General features: G+C 52.0%; 1 protein-coding gene across 2 annotated transcripts in view; it reads right to left on the bottom strand.

Annotated features, from left to right (window-relative positions):
- Positions 1-21609, bottom strand: part of EBF4 (early B-cell factor 4) — a 48237-nt gene extending 26628 nt beyond the window's left edge. For both annotated transcript variants that reach the window (XR_001145707.1, XM_012728361.1), the window contains exons 1-6: positions 21445-21609; positions 11195-11351; positions 10912-10975; positions 10702-10757; positions 9183-9256; positions 8135-8203 (exon numbers count right to left, since the gene is read on the bottom strand). Coding sequence is in view for 1 of the 2 variants with exons in the window: in XM_012728361.1 (XP_012583815.1) it covers positions 8135-8203; positions 9183-9256; positions 10702-10757; positions 10912-10975; positions 11195-11351; positions 21445-21581 (557 nt within the window). In the remaining variant the exon portion in view is untranslated. The remainder of the gene's footprint in view (positions 1-8134; positions 8204-9182; positions 9257-10701; positions 10758-10911; positions 10976-11194; positions 11352-21444) is intronic.
- Between the last annotated feature and the right edge of the window lie 206 nt (positions 21610-21815).

Genomic DNA, 21815 nt, shown 5'->3' with positions numbered 1-21815 from the left:
TTATGCATGCAAGAACTAAGGTACAGGCCAGAGGGTGAGAGGATTCACCAGAGACAGAATGGGGAGCAGAACAGGCAGAGCAACCCCCACCCCCCCAACCCCCTGTGCCACAGGGAATCCACCTATTGCCACAGTGGCTACAGACAGGCTCACAGTGCTGCACTTTAACCCATTTTGCCACCAGGGAGGGCCCTGATTAGCTCTTTAGCCAGTACACATACACCACCCACATACACACACACACACACACACACACACAATTTCAAGGGTCATAACCAAAAAAATTGGAAGTTACCGTTAAAGGGGAAATTAAAGTAAGGAATATATGTACCACATAAAACAAGATACACAATTTCTTGTTAAATAGCAAGAAAGGAAAGCAAAGAAACAGAAGAGGTGGAGCAATAAGAAAGCATAAAATAAGATAGTGGAAAATGGCTGAAATAAATTAATAATCTAAATAAAGAAAATGTGCTAAACTTGCCAGGTTCAAAACAGGTTAGATTATTAAAAAATTATAATCTAGCATATGTTGTTAAATGAGAAGTAACTGAAACATGACACCTAATGATTGAAAGTAAAAGTATGGAAAAAGATACTTGAAGTAAATATAACCAAACTAAGCTGAGGGAGCTGCTAAACATCAGATCAAATACTTTAAAGCAAAAATCTGATTAAAAGAGGCCTCCCTGGTGGCACAGGGGGTTAAGTCTCAGCACTATGAAGCTATAGGTAGCCACTATGGCATGAATTCCATCCCCTGCCAGGGAGGTGACCCACGTGGTGCAACAGACCTCTTCAGTCTGGTTTGCTGCTCCCCTCAGCAGTGTGCTTAGTCCATCTGCCTGTTCTGCTCCCCACTCTCTCTGGTGAATCCTCTCAAAGCCCCCCGACCTCTGACCTACACCCTAGCTCTTTTAGGCGTAAATAAATGTTTAAAAAATGATTAGAAAAGAAAGACCAATAAATGCTGATAAAAGGTTCAATTCAGAAAGTAGTTATGAGATTTCAAAACTTACTGCACTTAAAAAAATAGCCAGATAGGGCTCTCCCTGGTGGTGCAACAGGTTAAAGCACAGCAATAAGAATCTAAAGTCACTTCCGCATGAGTTTGATCCCCGCCTGCCTGCCCGGGAGAAGATCCACATTGCCCAGCAGACCTCTCCTGACCAGCCAGCTCCTCCCCTCAGCAGTGCACTTCGCCTGACGGCCTGTTCTGCTCCCCACTCTGTCCCTGGTGAGTCCTCTCACCGCCCCTGCACCTCTGGCCTGTACCCCAGTTCTGTATGCATAAATAAATACATCTTTTTTAAAAAAAAAAAAGCACCTCTTCTGTCCCCTAAATTCCCAATTATTTTTATTTTTCTCTGTTTTTTCCATTCATCACCTTCAAAAATAATTATCATTTATCTCCCCTCTTTCCAGAAGGAGAGATGACCTTATCTACTTAAGGAAATGTCATGACTTTGTCAGTTCTGGTATTCCTAGAGCCTAGGACAATGCCTTAGAAGATACTCTATAGATAATGAGGGAAAACAATTAAGTGTATGTAGCCTTTATTAAGGACAGTTAAAGGGACCTCTCTGGTGGCAATGAGGGGTTAAAGCGCAGCACTATGAAGCTCACTGCAGCATGAGTTTGATCCCCCGCCAGGGAGGTGACCCACATGGTGCAACAGACCTCTCCTGATCTGCCCACTGCTCCCCTCAGCAATGTATTTTGGTCAATCTGCCTGTTCTGTTCCCCACTCTGTCTCTGGTGAATCCTCCCACACCTCTGGCCTCTACTGTAGTTCCTCTATACATAAATAAATAAATCTTCTTTAAAAAACTTTGTTGAACATTAAAAATCTATATGAATGGAGAGAGAAAACATATTCATTGATAGGAAGATCCAGTAGCATAAAGATGTGAATTCTCCCCTAAAGTGATATAATTGTTCCATGTAATATTAGTCTAACTCCCCAAATGTGTATGTGTGTGTGTGTTTGTGTGTGTTGGGTGACATTTTGTAAGTGGATTCTAAAATTTATACAGAAACTCAAAAGATCCAAATAGCCAGTACTCCCTTGGAGAACATGAGGAAGTAGGAGACTTGCTGTATACACTTGTCTGTGTCGTTATTATAAAGTTAGTGATTAAACAATGTGATATTAGCACAGGGATTATCAAAGTAATAAAATGGAGGGTGTAGAAACAGATCCATAAGTAGATGGGCTCTGTGGAAATGATGAGTCATTTAATAAATGATGCTGGAATAACTAGTGATCATAAGTAAAAATGATTACAATAACTCCTTAATTCACACCAGGCCTACATATTAGTTCCACATAGATTACAAACTTCGATGTGAAACCTTTAGAAGAAAATACAAAACTTCTTTATGAATCAGCATCAGGAAAGATTTCTTAAATAAAAGAGTAAAAACCTTGAGTAAAATATTACTTATTTCAACTACATTGAGATATTAAAAATATACTTCTCTGGCAAAGAACTGGATGTCTAGTTTGTAAGAATCATTAGAAGCAGTAAGGAAAAACACACATAATTCAAAAGGAAAATGGGTAAAGCCTTAAAATAGTCTTAGAAGTAACGCAAAAATGATATTGAATTCAGTAGTAATCAGGACAGTGTAAGTGTTGGTGACAAGGTGGAGTAATAGGAACTCGTTCCCTGTGGGCAGGAGTGTCACTCACTCTGCACAAGCACCTGGAAAAAGAGTTTGACACACCACCTTGAAAGCTGGCCACCAACAGACCCCGTGACCTGGCACACCAATTCCTAGGTTTATACTAAACACATTCTTGTACTTACTCAAGTGAGGAGACACAAACACCAATGTCCATAGCAGCTCTGCTTATTACAGCAAAAATTAAATCCAACAAACTACAAACAGCAGTGCAGAAAAAGTTTTGAAATAGAATGCTAAATTTCAAAAGCACATTGCAGAAGACTACAATGTTTTTATAAAGTTAAACACAGTTTAACTAAACAACATATTGTTTAAGATGATGCAGTCTGAGGTAAATTATTTTCTAAAAGCAACTCTACAATAAACACAAAATACTGATTCCTTTTAGGAGAAGGATAGGCAGTGGTGGGAGACAAGAGAGGAAGACAGAGGTGGCTTCAGTGGTATTTTCACAGCTCTAATTTTAAGTTTGTTGGCAGTTCACAGGTGCATTTTTGATCACCATGCTCCATAATTTCTATTTCGTTATAACTTTCTTTTGCATATGTTATATAGGACATGAAATAGTCATTTTTTCTAAGTAGATCAAATATGTAAATACAAATAATGCAATCTTAGAAATACCAGAAGAAACCAAGGAAAAATTTTTAAAACATAACCTTGTGGGGGGCCTCCCAGGTGGCACAAGGATTAGTCTCCCTTCATCAAGCTATTGCCAGTCATTTAGGCAGGAGTTTGATCCCCGGTCAGGGAGCTGGCCCACATGGCAAGGCAGACTTCTCCTGTCCCTCCTGCTGCTCCCCTCAGCAGTGGATTTCAGTAGACCTGCCTGATCTGCTCCCCACTCTGTCTTGGGTGAATCCTCTCACCTCCTACACCTCTGGCCTTTACCCCAGTTCTTGTATGCATAAATAACAAATAAAAATAAATATTAAAAAAATAATCTTGGCCTGACAAAGACTTTTCTAAACATGACAAAACATCCAGAATACTTCAAAGACTAAGGAATATGGTGAATTTCACCATTAAAAAAGTAAAAAAGAGGCCCTCCCTGGTGGCGCAGCGGGTTGAAGCACAGCACTGAGAGGCTTAAGCCGCTTCCGCATGGGTTCTATTCCCGCCTGCCCCGGAGGTGACCACATGGTGTGGCAGACCTCTCCTGGCCCGCCCACTGCTCCCCTCAGCAGTGTGCTTCGTTGATCTGCCTGTTCTGCTCCCCACTGTCCCTGGTGAATCCTCTCACCCTCCGCATCTCTGGCCTGTACCCCAGTTCTGTATGAATAAATAAATATAAATCTAAAAAAAAAAAGTAAAAAAGAAAACAACCAACTAGAAATAAATGAAACTCACAAGGAGCTCATTTCTCTAATATGTGCTCTTCCAAATCAGTACTAAGAGTCAATCCTTTTCAGAAAAATAAAACAAGAATATGAACAGATAGTTCATAAATAAGGAAATACCAAAGAATTAAAAAAAAAAAAAAAAACTAAATGCTGACAGTCTGTTCAGAGTAAGAGAAAAGGAATCTTCTGGGACATCACAGTACGATGGTGAGGAAGATGAAAAAATAAAAGTTACGGTACAGACCACTTGCTGTAGTCATTTTTCAACCCTGAGCCGACCTGCCTTCATTCCTCCAAGATTTTACTGTAGGTCACTGCACATGCTTCTGGACCTGGTCTTGTCGTAATTCTTGGTGATTTCAGTGTCAACACAGACACATGACGTCCCCAACATTGCGTCCCCTTCACTGTTTAAGCCTCTCCTCCACTAACCTTGTGTCCAGCCTCCATTGGTCACACTTGACCGGTAAAGGCAACCCCCAAATAATCCTACCTACAGACACTCTGCTGTCTGAGCACCTCTAACCTGCTCAACTCCCTCCCAGGGCCTCACTTCAATCATTCCTTGGACCATCGGTCTCCATGCTGCGCTCAACCCACCTTCTCTTCATTTTCCTCCAGGCCTCTCCTCACCCAGCTTAAGTTTCTTATAAATACCCACTGCATACACTTTTCATTCTCCTGCCCTCTCACGTGTCTCACAGAACTCACCTGACTTGCCTCTAGTTGGAGGCCACCATTCACCTGCTCTGCAACCCCTGAGCCAGAGGGGCTGCTCACTTGGAATTTACACAGCCCTCAGGCGGGCGCTCATTGCTGCCAGGCACACACAGGACATGGCCTGGTCCACTCAGTCTCCCAGACCCTCACTTCATGGCCGGTGTCTCCCTCCTGGCCTCGGTGTTGAACTTCCAATGTCATGGGGAAACAAGGCAAGCAAAAGCATGGGCAGTCTCTCCTGCTGGCTCTCCCCAGGACCGTGCCTGTGTTCAGCTTCTGTGTGAGCTGGGCTAAACCCAGCCACGCCCACAAGGGGACCCACCTCTCCCCCCCACTACTCCCCACTGTCAATCACTGCCCGGGCACCTCCTGCCCATCTCTTACTTGTCATTTCCCCTTTACTCTGGGCTTTCCCATCAGTACATGAGCACTGCATTTCTGCCACTGCTCTGTTGCCTTGTTTCAGAGCAAAACTTAGGATCCTGAGTTTTCTCCATATTAGAGACAGGAGTTCCTGTCTCTAATCTCTCCCCTGGTCTCTCTGACCTACTCCTTGGCAGACACTGAAACAGCTCCTGTTCAGGTCACCATTGTCCCCCTCTCCCCCATGGTGGCCCCCTACATCTAATTCTTAGTCTTAGTCTTACTCATAACCATGAGCAGCACTGATGCTGCAGGCTGTTGCCTTTGGGAGCTGTTACTTATCTCAGACTCAGGACACTCCGTTCCCCTGACTTCCTCTTCACTGGCTGAGCCTTCGCCTTCTCTCCTTTGCTGGGGTCATTGCTCTGAAATACTCAAGTGTCCAGAACACCTCGTCTTGGGATTCTTCTATTTTCTATTGACAATCATTCACTATATTCAAATGTATATTTGCAAGCTGACTATTGAGAGCCGTACCCCTATTTTCAACTGCTTTTTTTTTAAGATTTATTTATTTATTCATACAGAACTGGGGTACAGGCCAGAGATGTGGAGGGTGAGAGGATTCACCAGAGACAGAGTGGGGAGCAGAACAGGCAGATCGACGAGGTACATTGCTGAGGGGAGCAGTGGGCGGGTCAGGAGAGGTCTGCCGCGCCATGTGGTCACCTCCGGGGCAGGCGGGGATTGAACTCTTGCGGAAGTGGCTTTAACACGCTGCGCCACCAGGGAGGGCCCTCAACTACTTTTGTAACACTCCCACCTGGATAGTTAGCAAGCATCTTAGACAAAAGTGACCAAAACCAAACTCCTCATCTTCTTCCTCCTACATCTGATGCTCCTAAAATCTTGCCTTTCTTAGTAAATACAAGTTCTTTCTAAATTGCTTGGATCAGGAACCTTGGAGACATTGTTGGCTTCTCTGTCATTTTGTATCTCCTTCCATAACAAAATCTGTCACTTCTACCAACAAAATCTTCCCAGAATCCAACCACTTCTTACAACCTCCTCTGTAACAGCCCTGGTCTCAGCCTCCATTATTTCTCACTTAGAAAGTTGTACCGGCTCTCTAATTCATCTCCTCCTGCAGGTTATCCCATCCATGTAGGAGCTAGATTGATCTTGCTAAAATATAAATCAGGGCGCCCCTGCCTGGCGGCACAAGGGGTTAAAGAGCAGCACTATGAAGCTGTTGCCAGCCACTGCTGCCCAAGTTCAAACCCGGCCAGTCAGCTGACCCATGTGGCACAGCAGACCGCTCCAGTCTCACCTGCTGCTCCCCTTAGCAGTGTATTTCAGTAGTTCTACTCCCCAATCTATGGTGAATCCTCTCACACCCCACCCCTGCATCTCCAGTCTATACCCCAGTTCTTGTTTGCATAAATAAATCAATCTTTTAAAAAATAAAATATAATGTAAACCAGAGTGTAGGATTGTTCTCCAATCCTCCCAAAGACTTCTATGTCACTCAGAATTTCTATTAACAGTCATTTTTTTGATGACCTCATATATTCAAATTTCTATCTGCATATATATTCCTTTTCAGCTGCTTTTTTAACACTCCCACCTGGATAGTTAGCAAGCTTCTTAAAGCTAAAATGACCAAAGCCAAACTCCTCATCTTCCTCCTTCCAAACTTGAGGCCCTCGTAAGGGTGGCAAATACCGGCTCCTCGCAGTCCCCCATGGCTTCCTCCCCCTGCTCCCCATTATCATGTCTTCCAACCAACCCCATCCTGTTGAGAATTATTTGAGTGAACATGCAACATAATGGTATTCTCAAAATTGCTAGTATGAATGTCAACTGGTATAATCTCAACGGAGGGCAGATTGCCACTAACTCAGAATAACAAATGCCCGTTTCCTTTGACCTAGTGATTCTACTTCTAGTAAAATCCTTTATATAAATCACACATGTACAAAATGGCACAGGGACAAAGGAATTCACTGCAGCATATCTTATCCTTGAAAAAGAATGAAAAGAGCCCAAATATCCAGCAATAGCAGACTATTTAAAGAAATTACACTCCATCCACACCATGGAATATTTTATACTAGCAAAAAAGGGTAAGGAGACTTCTTGCCCCCTAATATAAACTCCTGACATAAGATGTATTTTTAAAGACAAAGAAAGGTGCTGAAAAGTATGTTTCACATAAGTCCACTTTTATTAGAAAAGGGAGAAGGTGTAAAAATATTTGAAACTCTGGAAGGGACAGTGGTTGCTGGTGTGGAGGGCAGTGGGTAGGCGAGAAGCAGCGGGTGGAGACGTTGCCATCAAGCCTTTTAAACCTCTTAATTTCTGAACTTTTATTCATTAAAAGGAGGATAAGACAGTGCCTATGCTCTAAACGGGAATGACCTCTAAGAGACAGTGATAAAAAAAAAAAAAAAAAAAAAGGCCAAGGCACAGAAGTACACTCTATCGAGTGTGCTCTACAGGGGACGGCCGGTTTACTTTCTGTTATGTACTCTCCGTGCCTTTGGGACTTGGTATCTCACACATTCGAAAAGAAACACAAAGATCTGAAACGTCGCGGTGGGAGACTACATGGTTGCGCGCATCTCCTTAACTATCCTGTGACGGAAACCTGTCGAGTATCTCCCTAGTTTTTCAGTGACGGAAATGGACCTTCAAGGAGTCCAGCGGGCAGCACAGAGGCGGGGCATCGCCCAGCCTCTCCCAGGAGAGGTCCCCCAACTCCTTCTCCCCCCACTCCCTCCCTCCTCGCCTTCCCGGGCTCCCTGGGCTCCCTTCGTCGTCCGGGAGCCCTGCTCCTACCTAACCTGGCCGCCTTCGGCGCCTGGGCTGGTGGTTCCCGGGGTCCAGAGCCAGGGGTGAGGGGAGGGAGACAACGAGGGTGGGGTGGGGGAGGAGGAGGCTCGTGCCGGGCGGCTCAGGCGCCCGGGTCTTGCGGCTCCCAGACCTCCCCAGCCCGTACCTGTCAGTTATAGTACCTGTCAATAATGACGGGGTCTGAGGGCGTCTCATTCCGGTTGCCACAGCTCTTGCGGTCACAGCACCGACTGCCAGAAAGAGGAGGAGGGAAGGAAGGAGGGAAGAAGAAGAGAGAGAAGAGGAGAGAGATCGTTGTGTGTGTGTGTGTGTGTGTGTGGAGAGAAACTCACTTCCAGGGTCCTCTCCATGTTGCGTGGGTGGGGGGGTGGGGGGTGGAGAGAGACTCACTTCCAGGGTCCTCTCCAGGTTGCGTGTGTGGGGGTGAGGGGGTGGGGGGGTGGAGAGAGATGCATTTCCAGGGTCCTCTGCAGCAACCTGGAGATCCCGGCCAGAGATAGGTGGCCCGGGAACCCTTGTCCCGAAGGCCTGCTGCTCCTGGAGGACCCAGCAGGCAGCTGGTCACTGCAGAGCCTGGACACTGGCCCTAACCATGTAACCAGCACCTCAGAAATCCCCCCCCCCACACACAAGCAACTTGTCACTACCCTTCCTGAGGTAGCCCAAGTTCCAATCCTATTTTTTAAGATGATTTTCTTTTCCACGCTCAAGAACCCGCACCCTCCCCTCCCCCACGACTGCTATCGCCTTGGGAGCACTTGTCTAGCAATTCAAAGCTCTGGGGTAAGGGGAAGGGGAGTGGAGAGCTGGGTTCACCCCCACCCCCTCACCACAGGAAGCTGCTCCGGGGTCCCCGCGGGAGGCAGCAAAGTTTCCTCCCTCAACCGGAGTTAATCCGGGAGCCCAGGCCCCGCCCCACCACCCTGCGAGCCTTCCCCTGAGCTTTATTATACGCTTCCCAGAGCGGCAGGAGGCCTCTTTCACAAAAACACTCGGAGAAGCCACATAAACAGGCCGGGCTAATGGGGCCTCAAGGACCCTCTCCTCAGCCAGCACTGTGCTCAGGGGCCTCTCGGCTCCCTCAAAGCCTCCCCCACCAGCTTCTCCCGGGAGCAGAGGGAGGGAGGTGGTGACAGCAGTTAGGGGAAGGCTGGGTGGCTAGTCTCGGGCAGCATCTGGGCCAGGGGTGAGCCGCCACCCCCATCTCACCTGCACATGATCTCGTGGGTGAGCAGCACACGGCACATTTCGGGGTTCTTGTCCTGTCCCTCATAGATGATGGCCTGAGGGAGGGGAAGGAGGCTCCTCTCAAGTCCTGGTGTTGGGGGAGAGATGGGCATCTCGGAAGCCCAGGCTGAGGGGGTGCCCTGGCCCCAAGAAAGAGACCGTCCCTTCCCCACTCACACCGGAGATGACGGGAAGGCAAAGCAAGACCTGGGAGCCGCAGGTCCCCAAGCAGGGACTACCTCCTGGTATGTGGGAGTGGGAAGGGTCTGCAGATTCTGTCTGTCCACAGGCAGCTGTGCTTGGGGCCAGGACAGTCCAAGCCATAAGGACAAGGTCTGGCTGCTGGTGGGGTACACACTCTGGTGGCCTACCCCCTAGCCCCCCGGGGACCTCGCCCACATTCTCCCTCTAGGCCAGCCCACAGCTGATTAGCCTGCCCCCACCCCTGTCACCTCCCTAGCTCAGGCCAGAGTCTTGGGTTATGTATCAGCCCCTAGGCTCCATCCCCAGCAAGGAGGGGGCTTCCTAACCCACAATCCTGGCTTCCCAGTTTCTAAAGCTGCCCACCTCCCTGCTTGGGTGCCCCTTTCTCACTGTCTTTCTTTGAGGCTTCCCATGCCCGCACCCCACACAGTCCGCTTTGCCATTGCACGGTCTGCTTCCCTGACTACGGCGACCACAGGCTTTCTAGAAATAAACTATTTCTTCCTCTGCCCTGGGACCGTCGGAAGGCTGTAGGAAGACCCTGGCCACGGGAGAGCGAGCCTCGCACAGGGCCCACTCCTGTGGCCCACTTGAGACTCAGCTGCTCCCTTACCAGCATGAGAGACTCCTTTGAAAAGCCCTGAGGCCTGAGGTGCTGCCCTGGCAGAATCTATTAGGGCTTATTTGGGTTTCTCAGAGCCTCTGACATTGGCCCAGGGCACGGGCCAGGGGCCGAGGGTCTGCAGTGGAAATACTGGCCCCACAGTCCCCTTCATTGCACCAGCCTACCTCTGCGGTTAGCACTAGTGCCCAGGGCTTTCTCCTGTGGTGCCAAGACTCTGCCTCACCTGAAAATGTCTGGAGGGTTACACCTTCCCCTTGGGCGTGATCCCCCCAAACAATGGCTGACAGGCTCTGGCAGGGTATAGATAGCATCCTTACCTGGCCTCAAAGGGGAACAGCTCTGGTGCCTTCTCGGGGCCTTGCCCCAGGTCAGGCTGAGGCTGGGCTGCTGGGACCCCATCCTGACTGAGCACCCCCTCCTGTCCGGTCCCTGGTCCCCTTCTTCCCTCCCTAGTAAACCTCAGACGCCAGAGCCTCCCTCTAGGTTGGGCTTCTAGAGGACACACTGCACCCTTGTACCAAGATGGTCTTTTTTGTAGTCTAGAAGGTGACAGCCACAGATCTGGGTGCCGTCAGTGGGGGCTGGAACTAGGATGGTGGGGATGTGTGTGGGGAGGAGCACAGGCAGGAGGACACTCCCTCAGGCCGCACGGGCCTCCTCTGGGCTGCTCACCTGCTTGGACATGGAGTCTATGAGGCGCACGTAGAGGTCCTGCTCTGTCCGAAGTCCTGGTGGGGCGGGGAGAGGTGCAGGGGACTTGCTGTGGCTGCCGATGAAGGGACCACGCACCACGCCCGCCCCTCCTGGAGCCCCTCAGCCCCATGAATGGGCATCACGAGTGGCATGGTGCTGCGGTGCCCAGTGGGCAGGAGGCTCACTCACCATTGTTATATACCAGCCGGAGGCGGTAATGGATCCCGTTGTTGGTCTTTTCGGCCCCAGGCTCCTGCAGGGACAAGACAGTGAAGGTGTTCCATGTCCCCCCGGCCCTGTGTCCCCAGGGCCCTCCAGCTTCCTCCACCCAGCCCCTTCCCTCCCTTCCATCCATTCACCATGGCTTCATTCGTCTACCACCTGTCCACTCACCTGCCCAGCAAGTGCCCAAGTCCCTGAAGCCCTCCCGCCCCTCCTAAGCTCCAGCACCACAGCGCCCATGGTTTCTCACCCGGTCCTTTTCCACGAAGTCGATGAAGGCCGTGCGCTCCACCTCCACCGGCTGCCCCTGCCGGTCGTACATGGCCAGCACAAAGTGGAAGAAATTGGACTTTCTGAGGTTGGAGGGTGGCTGCTTCTCAAAATGTGCTCGTGCCAGGCCCACACCACTGCAGGGAAGAAAACTGCTGGAGAAACCACGGGAAGTGTCCTCCAAGGACAGAAAGGCCCCCTGGCCTCGGGCGGGCTGGTCAGGGCTTGGCTCTGAGGTGTCAAGAGTTTGGGCAGGAAATCAGACTGGAAGGGGCCCTTTCCACATTTGCCAGGGCCATGGCTCACTAGGGCAGAGGCCTTCCACTCGGAGGTCACGCTGAGGTCCACTCTGCTCCCTGGGGAAAAGGCAGCAGAGCAGATGGCTACAATGGCAGCATCTCTGCGGGCTCCCTCCCAGGCTTCTCCTGGGGCCCCACATTTTGAAAGGCTGATCGCCAAAACCGTATATGCCAACGACCTGTCTTACTGACCAGAGGCCCTGTGACTGCCCTTTAAGACATCAGGAGCAGCAGGCATAGTCGGGAACAGACACCCCACTACCCCCAGCCCATGGCTGTGCACCTGAGCCTGGGGCGTGGCCTGGGAGATGGTGAGGCCATTTATCCCACTATTTGTCTGATGGCCAGACGTGGGCATCAAATGGGTTCACGGCCTCCACTCTGCCCTTTTGGACCCTGGGCAATTACCGAAGGAGGGGGATATGCTCCGGGAACAGTCACTGGCTCCCTAGGGCAGAAGGAACTTCTGGTCTGGCCTAGCCAAGGGGTCTCTCCTGGCTCACCAGAAATCCAAGACCTTACCAAACATTTCCTGAACCCCAATGGCACCAAGAAGGGCTAGAATGAAATGTCTGGCAGGTGAGGAGAGACAGACAGACAGCTATAGTGCAAGACTAAGTGGTTTATGCCCTCTAAAATATATATATATGTATATAGATGTAAATAGATAGATATAGATATATAAACAGAAGCAAAAGAAGAAAATATGAATTGCTTTTGTGAGAGATGATGGGAAGACTTCAGGGAGCTGGGGCTTTGCCCCTGGCCCTTGAGGAATGCACAGGAGCTCCCTGGGTACAGAAGGCAAAAGGGAAGAATCACCCACATAAGAAATGGCTAATGAGTTGTATTAATGCCACTGGTTGGACTAGAAATCATGGACCATGCAGAGACACAAACGAGGCCACTGAGTTTAGACTTCCCTCTCTGGGCCAAAGCATGTCCCTTAGAGCTTGTGTAGCTCCAGTCTTCCTTTTCCAAAAGGGGACTGTGGCTACAACTTCAGGGAAATGCAGCTTCATAGCATAGGTGGGTGTTGGTGGGGGCCCAGGGGCCCCCAAAGGTTACTGGGAAGTAACCTTTGCTGCCCTGGCTTGGGCTGCTGCAGCCTTCAGACAGTTTCCGGTCACCCCTCCTCCTGGTATTCAGGCCGTGTTTGTCCCCTTCCATCCTGTGTCAGGACTGTGTGGACAACAGAAGGGCACAAGGGATGGAAGCTGATTTCTAGGGTTAGATCATAAAACGCCATTTGGCTGTTGCCTTGTTCTCGCTCTTGGGTCAGTCAACAGAGGCCTCCACGGTGTAAGGATGCTCAAGGGCCCTACAGGCATGGACCGTCCACACAGAGAAATCCCAGGCCTCCTGCCAACAGCCAGCGCTGACCTGCCCGTTTTGTGGAAGTGAACAGGACCACCTGGAAGGAGGTCCTTGTCAAGACACTGGTCAGGCCTTCGGATGACTGTACCCTCAGGGCTGTATAGCTGCTCCCCAATATTGATTCTCAGAAATGGTGTGTGACAGCCAATGCCTTCAGCTACTGAGTTTGGGGATTTTATTTTACAGGCATAACACCATGCCAGTGGATTCCAGAGCACTTTTGTTGAAGGATGTGGTTTGGGAAACATGACTAAAGGCCACCAGAAAGTTCTGGAGCTAGCAGGGCTCCAGATGCTGCAGGCAAATGGGGTGCAGTGTGGAGGGAAAGTGACTCATTTCGACCAGTCTCACCATGGCCCATGGACTGTGACAGTGCCTGCCATTTTCCTCACCACTTAACTGCTTTTCTGCATATAATTTGATCAACTTACTCTTTGTTGGCTTCATGGGAAGCTGTGCTATCCTGGATGTCATGGGCCTAAGAGGCTTAAGTTTTCCTTATAAAACTTATAATAAACACAACAATAATGAAATGCAAATCATTTTCCTCCTGAAGGTCGGCTGGGGAGCCTTGGTGGCCCCGGAAAGTGTGAATTTCAAAAGGCAGGAGTGATGAGTCTTTCCCTCTTGATTGTCTTCTCTGATCAAGAGAAGAGGAGGGGGCCCACCCCTGCCCCAAAGGTTCTTCCTGCAGATGCTCCTTTCCCCAGGAGCGTCCTCCTCCCTCCGTCCGTCCTCCCTTCCCTCCGCCCTCCCCTCCCTCCCCGCCCAGGCTTGTCCTTTCTGTCCTTTCCTTCCAGTCCAGGCCTGGACCAGGGCTCATTTGCTGGGAGGCAGGGAAGCCAGAAGAGGGCTTTGATCGCAGCAGGCCCCTGATTAGGGCAGGATGAATATGCTAATGAGGCCTCAACTGCGACTCCTCCCTCCTGGCCCCTGGACCAGGTAGGGAAGGGGGAAGAGACCCAGGACCACCTCCTGGAGAAAAGGCCAGAAGTGGGAGGGCTGTGGAGACATTCAGATCAGGAAAGATGCTAGAAGGCTCTCAGCAGGGAGAGCACCAGAGACCTTATAGAGGGCTGGATGCTGAGACCTGACGGAAAGCCCAGAACAATCAACCTATGCCTTCCACACAGACACCCTGCACTTCTCAAGCCACTTTCCAACTAGAGCCCCCAAAACCAGTGCTGCTGGCTGGAGCTCTCTTCCCTACATCCCCTTAGCAAATATCTGGCGCTGCCCCCTTGGGCAGTCTGGCCTAAGTCCTAGGGCTACCTCCTCACAGTGGGGGGTGGGGATCCCCAGGGACAGGGGGTCGTGGCCCCAGGCCTGTGGAGCAATACCCAGTGCCACCATCCAGTACAGCACAGAGCTCACAGGCCCATTTTCTACCCCACAGTTGGGGCCTCAGTTTCAACACCGCTGAGGCAGCCTGACTGGCATCCTTTTTTCTCCATCCAGATCGAGGGGTCCGAGGTGCACTCACCCTCCTGAGCCCACAGCCTCCATGCAAAAGAGGGTAAGAGGGTGGGACCAGGGGTGGGGGGGGTGAAGGGGTTGCTGTGGGTGTCTCCTCCGTTCACACCCTCCTGGACTTGGCAGAAGATCAAGGGGAAACAGGAAAAATTTCGGTTTATACACTGCAGTGTTTTCTGGTTTACACACTGCAGTGTTTTCTATGAAGAGACAGAGACAGACCCAGGGCTGACCCAGCACAAGGAAAAGGGAGAGCCCCAGGGGGAGGTCTGGATCTGCCTTCTTTCTCCAGGTTCCGCCAGCACCCGGTGCCAGTCAACAACCCCAAAAGGATTGAAACTGCAAACCCTGAAGGGAGGACTGGGAGGAGGGCAGGGAGGTTTTGCTTTTCTCCCTCTGGGAATCGCTGATGCTCTTGTAATGAAAACAAACCAAGATTAAAGAGCAGAAAGAAACTTAGAGCAATGTCCAGACTGCTCAGCAGGTAGATGTGGGTGGGTGCACCCTGAGTGCAAACTGCGGGGTGAAGGTCGGGGATTTGAGACGAGTGGCTGGGCCAAGGTCCTGACTGTGGTCTCCAAAGTGGGCTTGGCCAGAGTGAAGGGGGAAGGGAGAGACTAGGAGAAGTCTACTAACATGAGCCCTTGACCTAGAAGAAAAAGGGCAGCAGGGAAGGGCGGCGGGAGCCCTGAGCTGGAGGGGCTGGTGTTTTAGCCACGGTTTCTGGGAAGCAGACCCTGAGACAAGGATTCAAACACAAACACTTTATTTGGGAAGGGATTCTGGGAAACACTGGTGGGTGTGGGGACTGAGACAGGAAGGGAGCAGTCCATAAAAAGGTCTTTTATGCCCTCTCTGGTGGTGCAGCGGGTTAGGACGCAGCACTGCAAGCTAGCCGCAGCTGCTTCAGTGCAAATTCCATCCTCGGGCTCAGGAGGTGACCCACATGGCACAGCTGACCTCTCCTGACCCACCCGCTGCTCCCCTCAGCAGTGTACTTCACCAATCTGCCTGTTCTGCTCCCCACTCTGTCTCTGGTGAATCCTCTCACCGCCCTGCACCTCTGGCCTGTACCCCAGTTCTGTGTGCATAAATAAATAAATCTTAAAAAAAAAAAAAGGCCCATTATAACAGGTTTCCAATGTGGGCAGCAGTGGTTCAGTCCTCAAGGGGCTCTGGAAACCATCTAGAACCTGGCGTCGGTTATCCTGTTAGCGGGCTGGGGGCCAGGGCTGGGGACTTATCCACCAAGTCCAGTTAGTCAGGGGCCCAGAGCTTGGGAGTGTCATTGCTCAGGTCTGGAGTGCAACAGGGCAAGGCAGACACTGGCAGCCCCAGAAAATCTTCAGGAGGCAACGACCCTTTACCTGAGGGGACAAGGGTGGGGACCAACTGCCAGCCACCCAGTGTAGGGTGGTGGAAGCCAGCAATGCTGCAACCTGAGGGCCTCGTTGCAGGGTGGCAGGTCGACCTATGAGCTGCCTCACCTGGTGCACGCACGGCTGGAGCCCAGACTTCAGAAACACCCCATCCACTCGGCAGCCATAGCACGCAAAGCACGCTACATCAGCGCCTTCCCTGTGAGTGCAACTCAGTGATGGAAACAGCCACGTTAACCACTCCTGTAAGGGCCCACCAAGAATGACACCTCTCTTCACTTTCTTAAAAGACTATCTTACACCTGCACCCCCATGTTTATTGCTGCTTTATTTACAATAGGAAAGACATGGAATCAGCTCAAATGCCTAAAAGTAGATGACTGGATTAAAAAGATGCGGTACAGGGCCCTCCCTGGTGGCGCAGCGGGTTAAAGCACAGCACTGAGAATCTAAAGCCACTTCCACATGAGTTCGATTCCCACCTGCCCCGGAGGTGACCACATGGCGCGGCAGACCTCTCCTGACTCGCCCACTGCTCCCCTCAGCAGTGTACTTCGTCGATCTGCCTGTTCTGCTCCCCACTCTCTCTGGTGAATCCTCTCACCCTCCACATCTCTGGCCTGTACCCCAGTTCTGTATGAATAAATAAATAAATCTTTTTTTAAAAAAAGATGCGGTACATATACACAATGGAATATTACTCAAATCAAAAAAGATAAACTCATGCCTTTTGCAGCAACATGGATGGAGCTGGGAGGGATCAGGCTTAGTGAAACAAAAGAAAGAAAAGGAAAATACTGGATGGTTTCACTCATAGCAGAAGCATAAACGACCGGGGGCTGAGGGGAATAATAATAATGAACAGCCATATACCAGAGACATTTTATGGGGGTGGAGTGGGGACTGGGATCAAAAATGGGGGGAGGGGGACTGCACGGGACTAGGGTGATGACACACAGGTGATTTGGTGATGGGAAGCCCATGGGGATTACAACTGAGATGGGAAAAGGCACAAGATGATGTAAAAATAAACCATTATATTAAAAAAAAAAAAAAAGACTGCCTCAGACGATTTCCAAAATGCTTTCCTGTCAACTCCAGAGTGTACAGTTGTGTCAGGGCACCTGCTGTCCTAAAGAACCCAGATTTGTGAGGGGAAAGTGCTCATATTCATCTTCCCACCTCGGCCTCCCTCACTTCCTTCCCATCTTCTGTTCTGAAATAGATGAAAAGTTTAAGATTATTAGTGACAGAAAAGCGCCGGTTGGTACAGCTACTTTCCGGGATGCCAGCCACTGTGCAGCAAGCAGCGGTGTGCAAGGGTCCCCAGTTCTCGGCAGGCACCCAAGGTGAGCTGCAAGACCAAGGGCAACTTGACCTTCACGGCTGGCACCATTCAGGGCACCTGTGCTCAGGGACACAGGGATGGGGATGGGGACGTAGGGCCGCAGGCTGTCTGGCTGCTAATGCCAGGGCCACCCAGGGCTCTGGAGATGGCAAGGCCGAGCAGAGTGCCCAAGGGTCTCCTCCCAGCAACTGTCTGGCCCCGCCACAGCTATCAGGCAGACGGGACACCTCCACCTCTGCCTTGTAGGCAAAGGTCGCTGGTGTCTGCCTACAGCCCTGACGCAGACTTGTTATGAGCATGAACAATCAAAACAACCACCCCAAACCCCACAGAGGGCAGTGGTCAGAGGCTGGAGCCTTGCCTCCCCCAAGCGGGGAGGCCTTCTGCCTCTCCCTTCTCCCCACCAAATCCTAACTCTTGCGTGTCTGATAGCCCAGGTTGAGTAGTGCCTTGGCTTGCGCCTGATCCTTCTTGGCATCTGGGATGCTGGGGAAATAGGGAAAAGGCCTGAGATCATCAGCTGAGTGGGGGTGACTCCCTGTTGACTTCACCATCTCCCGGGATGTGGAAGGAACAAGTGTATGTCTCCAGCATCTCAGTCCTCGTCTCAGATTTCCCTAACATCTGTGCTAAGTCCAGCTCCTTTCCTCCCATCCTGGCATGGCTACTGTGGCTCTCTTCCTTTTTTCCCTAAGATTTATTTTATTTATTTACACACAGAGAACTGGGGTGTAGGCCAGAGGTACGGGAGGAGTGAGGATTCACCAGAGGAAGGGTAGGGAGCAGAACAGGCGGATCTACTGAAATCCACTGCTGAGTGGAGCAGCGGAGGAGGCAGGAGAGGTCTGCTGTGCCCTGTGGGTCAGCTCCCTGGCAGGTGTGGGGGGGTGGGGGGTGGATTGTACTCATGCTGCAGTGGCTGGTGATAGCTTGATAGCACTGAGCCTTAACCTCTGCACCACTAGGGGGGGCCCTCCCCTCTTTCTTTTGCAGCTTTCTTCCTCAGAAGGTCCCACTGGCTCCTCTCTACCCTGGCCATGCCCTGGGTCCCTGGGGCCACTGATAATCAGACTAGGCCTGGCAATCCTGGCCCCAACCAAGATCTGTTGTCTAGCTCTGCCCGTTCTGCCATGCCCAGTGCCAGGGAGATGATAAGAGCAGCAGCTCACTGTGGCTCACCCACTGTCACCATGTGGGCAGAGGCAGCTGCCCAGAACCTGTGTGCAGAGGGGCCCACTGCAGAGGAGACCCCGCGCATGGGCTTTAGACTCCCGCTGCCACATCTCTAAACAAGGTAGGGGAAGGGAAAGATCACACCAGCAGGCTCTCCCACTCTTTCTCTAGCCCTCATTTCTACTTAGAGACTGCCCACCCTGCTTCTCTCTGCCCACTCCCCTGCACCCACCCACAAGCCTGTCTGCCAGGTCCCAGGCTAGGAGAGGCTATTAATTATTAAAGCAAACAAAAGCATTTCCTAGCAGGGAGGCTAGCCTGTAGCTGCTTACAGGAAAGGCGGCCTCTGCTGGCTTCCCTCTCAGGGCCCTGCTAGTGTGTTGGACCAGGTGGAGGGGGAGGGCTGGCCTTGGTCTTCCAAGGGTCGCTGGGGTAGGAAACACAGCAGGAGGAGAGGAGGCCAGCAGCTGCCCTGCACTGAGCACCCAGCTCAGGATGTGGGTCTGCAGGAGGGCTGGGGACAGTGGGCCAGGGCTGGCATGTGGCTCTCAGAGGTCAAGTCCTGTTGGCCCAGGGCAGAGATGGTCACAGCAATGGCCACCGGTCCTTGTGCAGAGGGATACCAGGCAGGCCTCAGTCCCTGCCTCCAGGGTAAGGGCACACCGTCCCTTCCTACTACTCTTCTGCCCAGAACTTTCCTTCTTGATGGCGGAGTTTCCCTCACTGACTTTAGCAGGCCCTGGGCCTTTGCCTCCTCCTGCAAAACTTTGGCATTATAAAAATGGGGAGTAGCTGGTAGCTGTTGTTCCAGTACTTGGTCTCTAGGTCAGACAGACCCTGAAGACCACTAACATGGAGAGGGGAGTCCCCACAGAGGGGGTTTGGGACCTTCTCACATGCATTCCTGCTTTTGCCAGCAGATACTTATTGCCCAAGACTGGCTGCTCAAATGTGTTCTCCTCTGCAGACAAAGAATGATCCAGACACTGTCCTTGCCCTAGGGGAAGGCACAGGCAGGCAGGACAAGGAAGCCTGGGGCAGGCTGTGCACAGCTCACCTGTAGGCAGCAGTCAGACCCACTCCCCTGGGCCAAGCAGAAGGGAGCAAACAGAGAGTTGCTGGGGTGGGGAAGGCCCCAGGGGCACCAATTCTAGAGAAACAGTTAAGTCTCCAACACCAATAATGGATGAGGAGGGCTGGGGCAAGTCTGGGGTCACACTGTGATGGGCCTTATATGCTGCCTATCCAAGAGGACCTGGGGAGGGGGTCACTGAAAGTTTTAACAGAGGAGGGACAAAATCAAAGTTCAGAAATATTGCTTTGGTCTCTGGTGCACGCTGGATGGTTTGGAGTGGGGTGTGTGAAAGACTAGGAGGCTGGGGGTTAATTGGGGCAGGCCCATCTGGGGAAGAAGGGGGTGAGGATCAGGTGTCTGATGGAAACGTTGGCTGTGGGCACTGACATCGGGAGCGGGACACAGAGGCAATGTCCTCACGCCTTGTCAACCAGGTGGCTGTGAAGCAATGGCAGGAAAGAGCTGTCACACCGAGGGACGCCCTGGGGAAGAGCACCTGTGCCTGCACCCAGAGACAAGAGGGAGAGAACCCAGACGGGGGCTGAAGAGGGTGGTGGGACAGGGAAAGGCATTTTTCTTGTTGCTGTCTTGAGATAAAAAGACCCGTGGAGAACCAACTGGGGATCAAATACAGGCAACAGTGAAGGCAATCTGGGAGGGGGAGAAAAAGGATCAGCCTGCGCCCTTCTGGAAGGGGGTCACTTCGCATCACCAGATGAGTAGGGATTGCCAGTCTGCATCCTGGAACTGAGGAATCTCCATACTGGGAGATCAGCAGAACTCACCTTAAGAAAAGCCCCCCTTCTAATACCCCCCCCAACCTGAGTTCTAGTAACAGGAGTCAGTCTAGATATGCTGACCCTACTCAAGATAGGGTCCCCTCACTCCCCAGATACAGCCACCACTTTGCATATACTCCCCACTCTTTAGAACTGCTGGCTGAGGCAGGAGCAGAGAGAAGCGGGAATCTTAATCCCGAGGCCCCACTGGAACTCCTTACCACTCTAACAAGAGTTCTCACTGCAGAGCCAGTGATGGAGAAAAAGGTGGAGCCCATTAAGAAACAGTAGAAACCCACGATTGAAGTGATCACACAAATGTAACAGAAGCCCAGAGCCAACGGAAAAACAGGCAGGATGCAGAACTGTATGTGTATAGCACAGGAAGGCGCATACTTATGGAAGACGGGAAGGCAGGCCACTAAAACCCTGACAGCAGTTGTATTTGAGAGGTGGGATTTTGCTTTCTATTTTCCAATTTTTCTGGAATACTCACGAGATAAAGTTTATGTAAATTCTTCTAACCAGCCCCCCTCCAGCTACTGTAGGTACCAAAACCCAGGGCCCAGGTGTGGAGGTGTATGTCGACAACTTTTAAAACTTCCTTTGCAAGTCGGGATTCCATCCTCCCACCCAGAGTCCAGCTCAGTCTCCCACAAATGAGAAAGAGGAGGTGGGTATAGGTGCTGCGTTCCCAGGAGCCCCCGTGCCATTCACGGACCCACCAGAAAAACACGAGAAGACTTGGGACCTGAGTGACCTTGGCCATTCGCAAACCCTGCCATTCCAGACAAACCGACTGCCCGCCGCAACTCTTCCCCACTCCTCAGGCCCCAGTCACTTCCCGAGCTCTGCAAACGCCCCCCCCCGCCCCCCACCTCACCCTCCAACTCTGAGGGGCGTGGGAAAGCAGAAAGGGGGCTGGGTTTCGTGCCTTTCCAGGCGGAGAGCGGCGGAATTGGACAAGGAGAGACCTTGGGACTGCCCAGAAGGAGGGTTGGCTGTTCCCTGAGCGCTGCTGGCTGAGGGTCAGGGCTCAGGGGCTGTGGGCAGCGGGAATTCCTCCTTTCAGTCCAGGCAGGCTGGGTCCGCGCACGACAGGGAGAATGCGAGCCCGGACAGCCCGGCTCGGAGGCAGAAGCCCCGCCCAGGCCCGGCCCACACCCTCAGGAAGATGCACCGGCGCTCGGGACCGGGTGGGCGGGATAGCGGGCCGGGACAGTCCAGAGTTGGGGCTCCCTCCGCCTCGGCGGCAGCTGAGCGAGCTGAGCGAAAGCGGCGCGGAGCCGTCCAACCCGCGCGCCCCGGGTCGTGTCCGAGCGCTTACCTCTGTGCGGCGGTGCTGGCGTCCAGGATGCCGGCGCCCTGCATCCAGGAGCGCACCGAGCCCAGGCCGGCGGGCAGCAGTGGCTCCTCCTTCAGGTTCAGCCCGCCGCGGGGCAGCGCGTCCTGCGCAGGGAACATAAGGGCGCGCGGTCGGCGGGCGCTCCCGCCGCCGGGGCAGCCTGTCTCCTGAGGCTGCGGGCGCCTCAACTCCGCCCGACCCGACGGCACGGGCGCCTGCAGGAGCGCAGCGCAGCGCCGAGTCCCGGAGGCTCAGGGCGCGCTGGCCTCTCGGGCGCTCCCTCGGAGAAAGCGGGTCCGCGAGCGCGGCGCCGTCCCCTCCCCTCCCGGGGCGCGGGGCGGGGAGATGGAGGG

Source organism: Condylura cristata, unplaced genomic scaffold (assembly GCF_000260355.1).
Source record: "Condylura cristata isolate star-nosed mole 26May11 unplaced genomic scaffold, ConCri1.0 scaffold00022, whole genome shotgun sequence".
Taxonomy (NCBI): Eukaryota; Metazoa; Chordata; class Mammalia; order Eulipotyphla; family Talpidae; genus Condylura; species Condylura cristata.
This window is presented reverse-complemented; position numbering and strand designations above follow the sequence as displayed.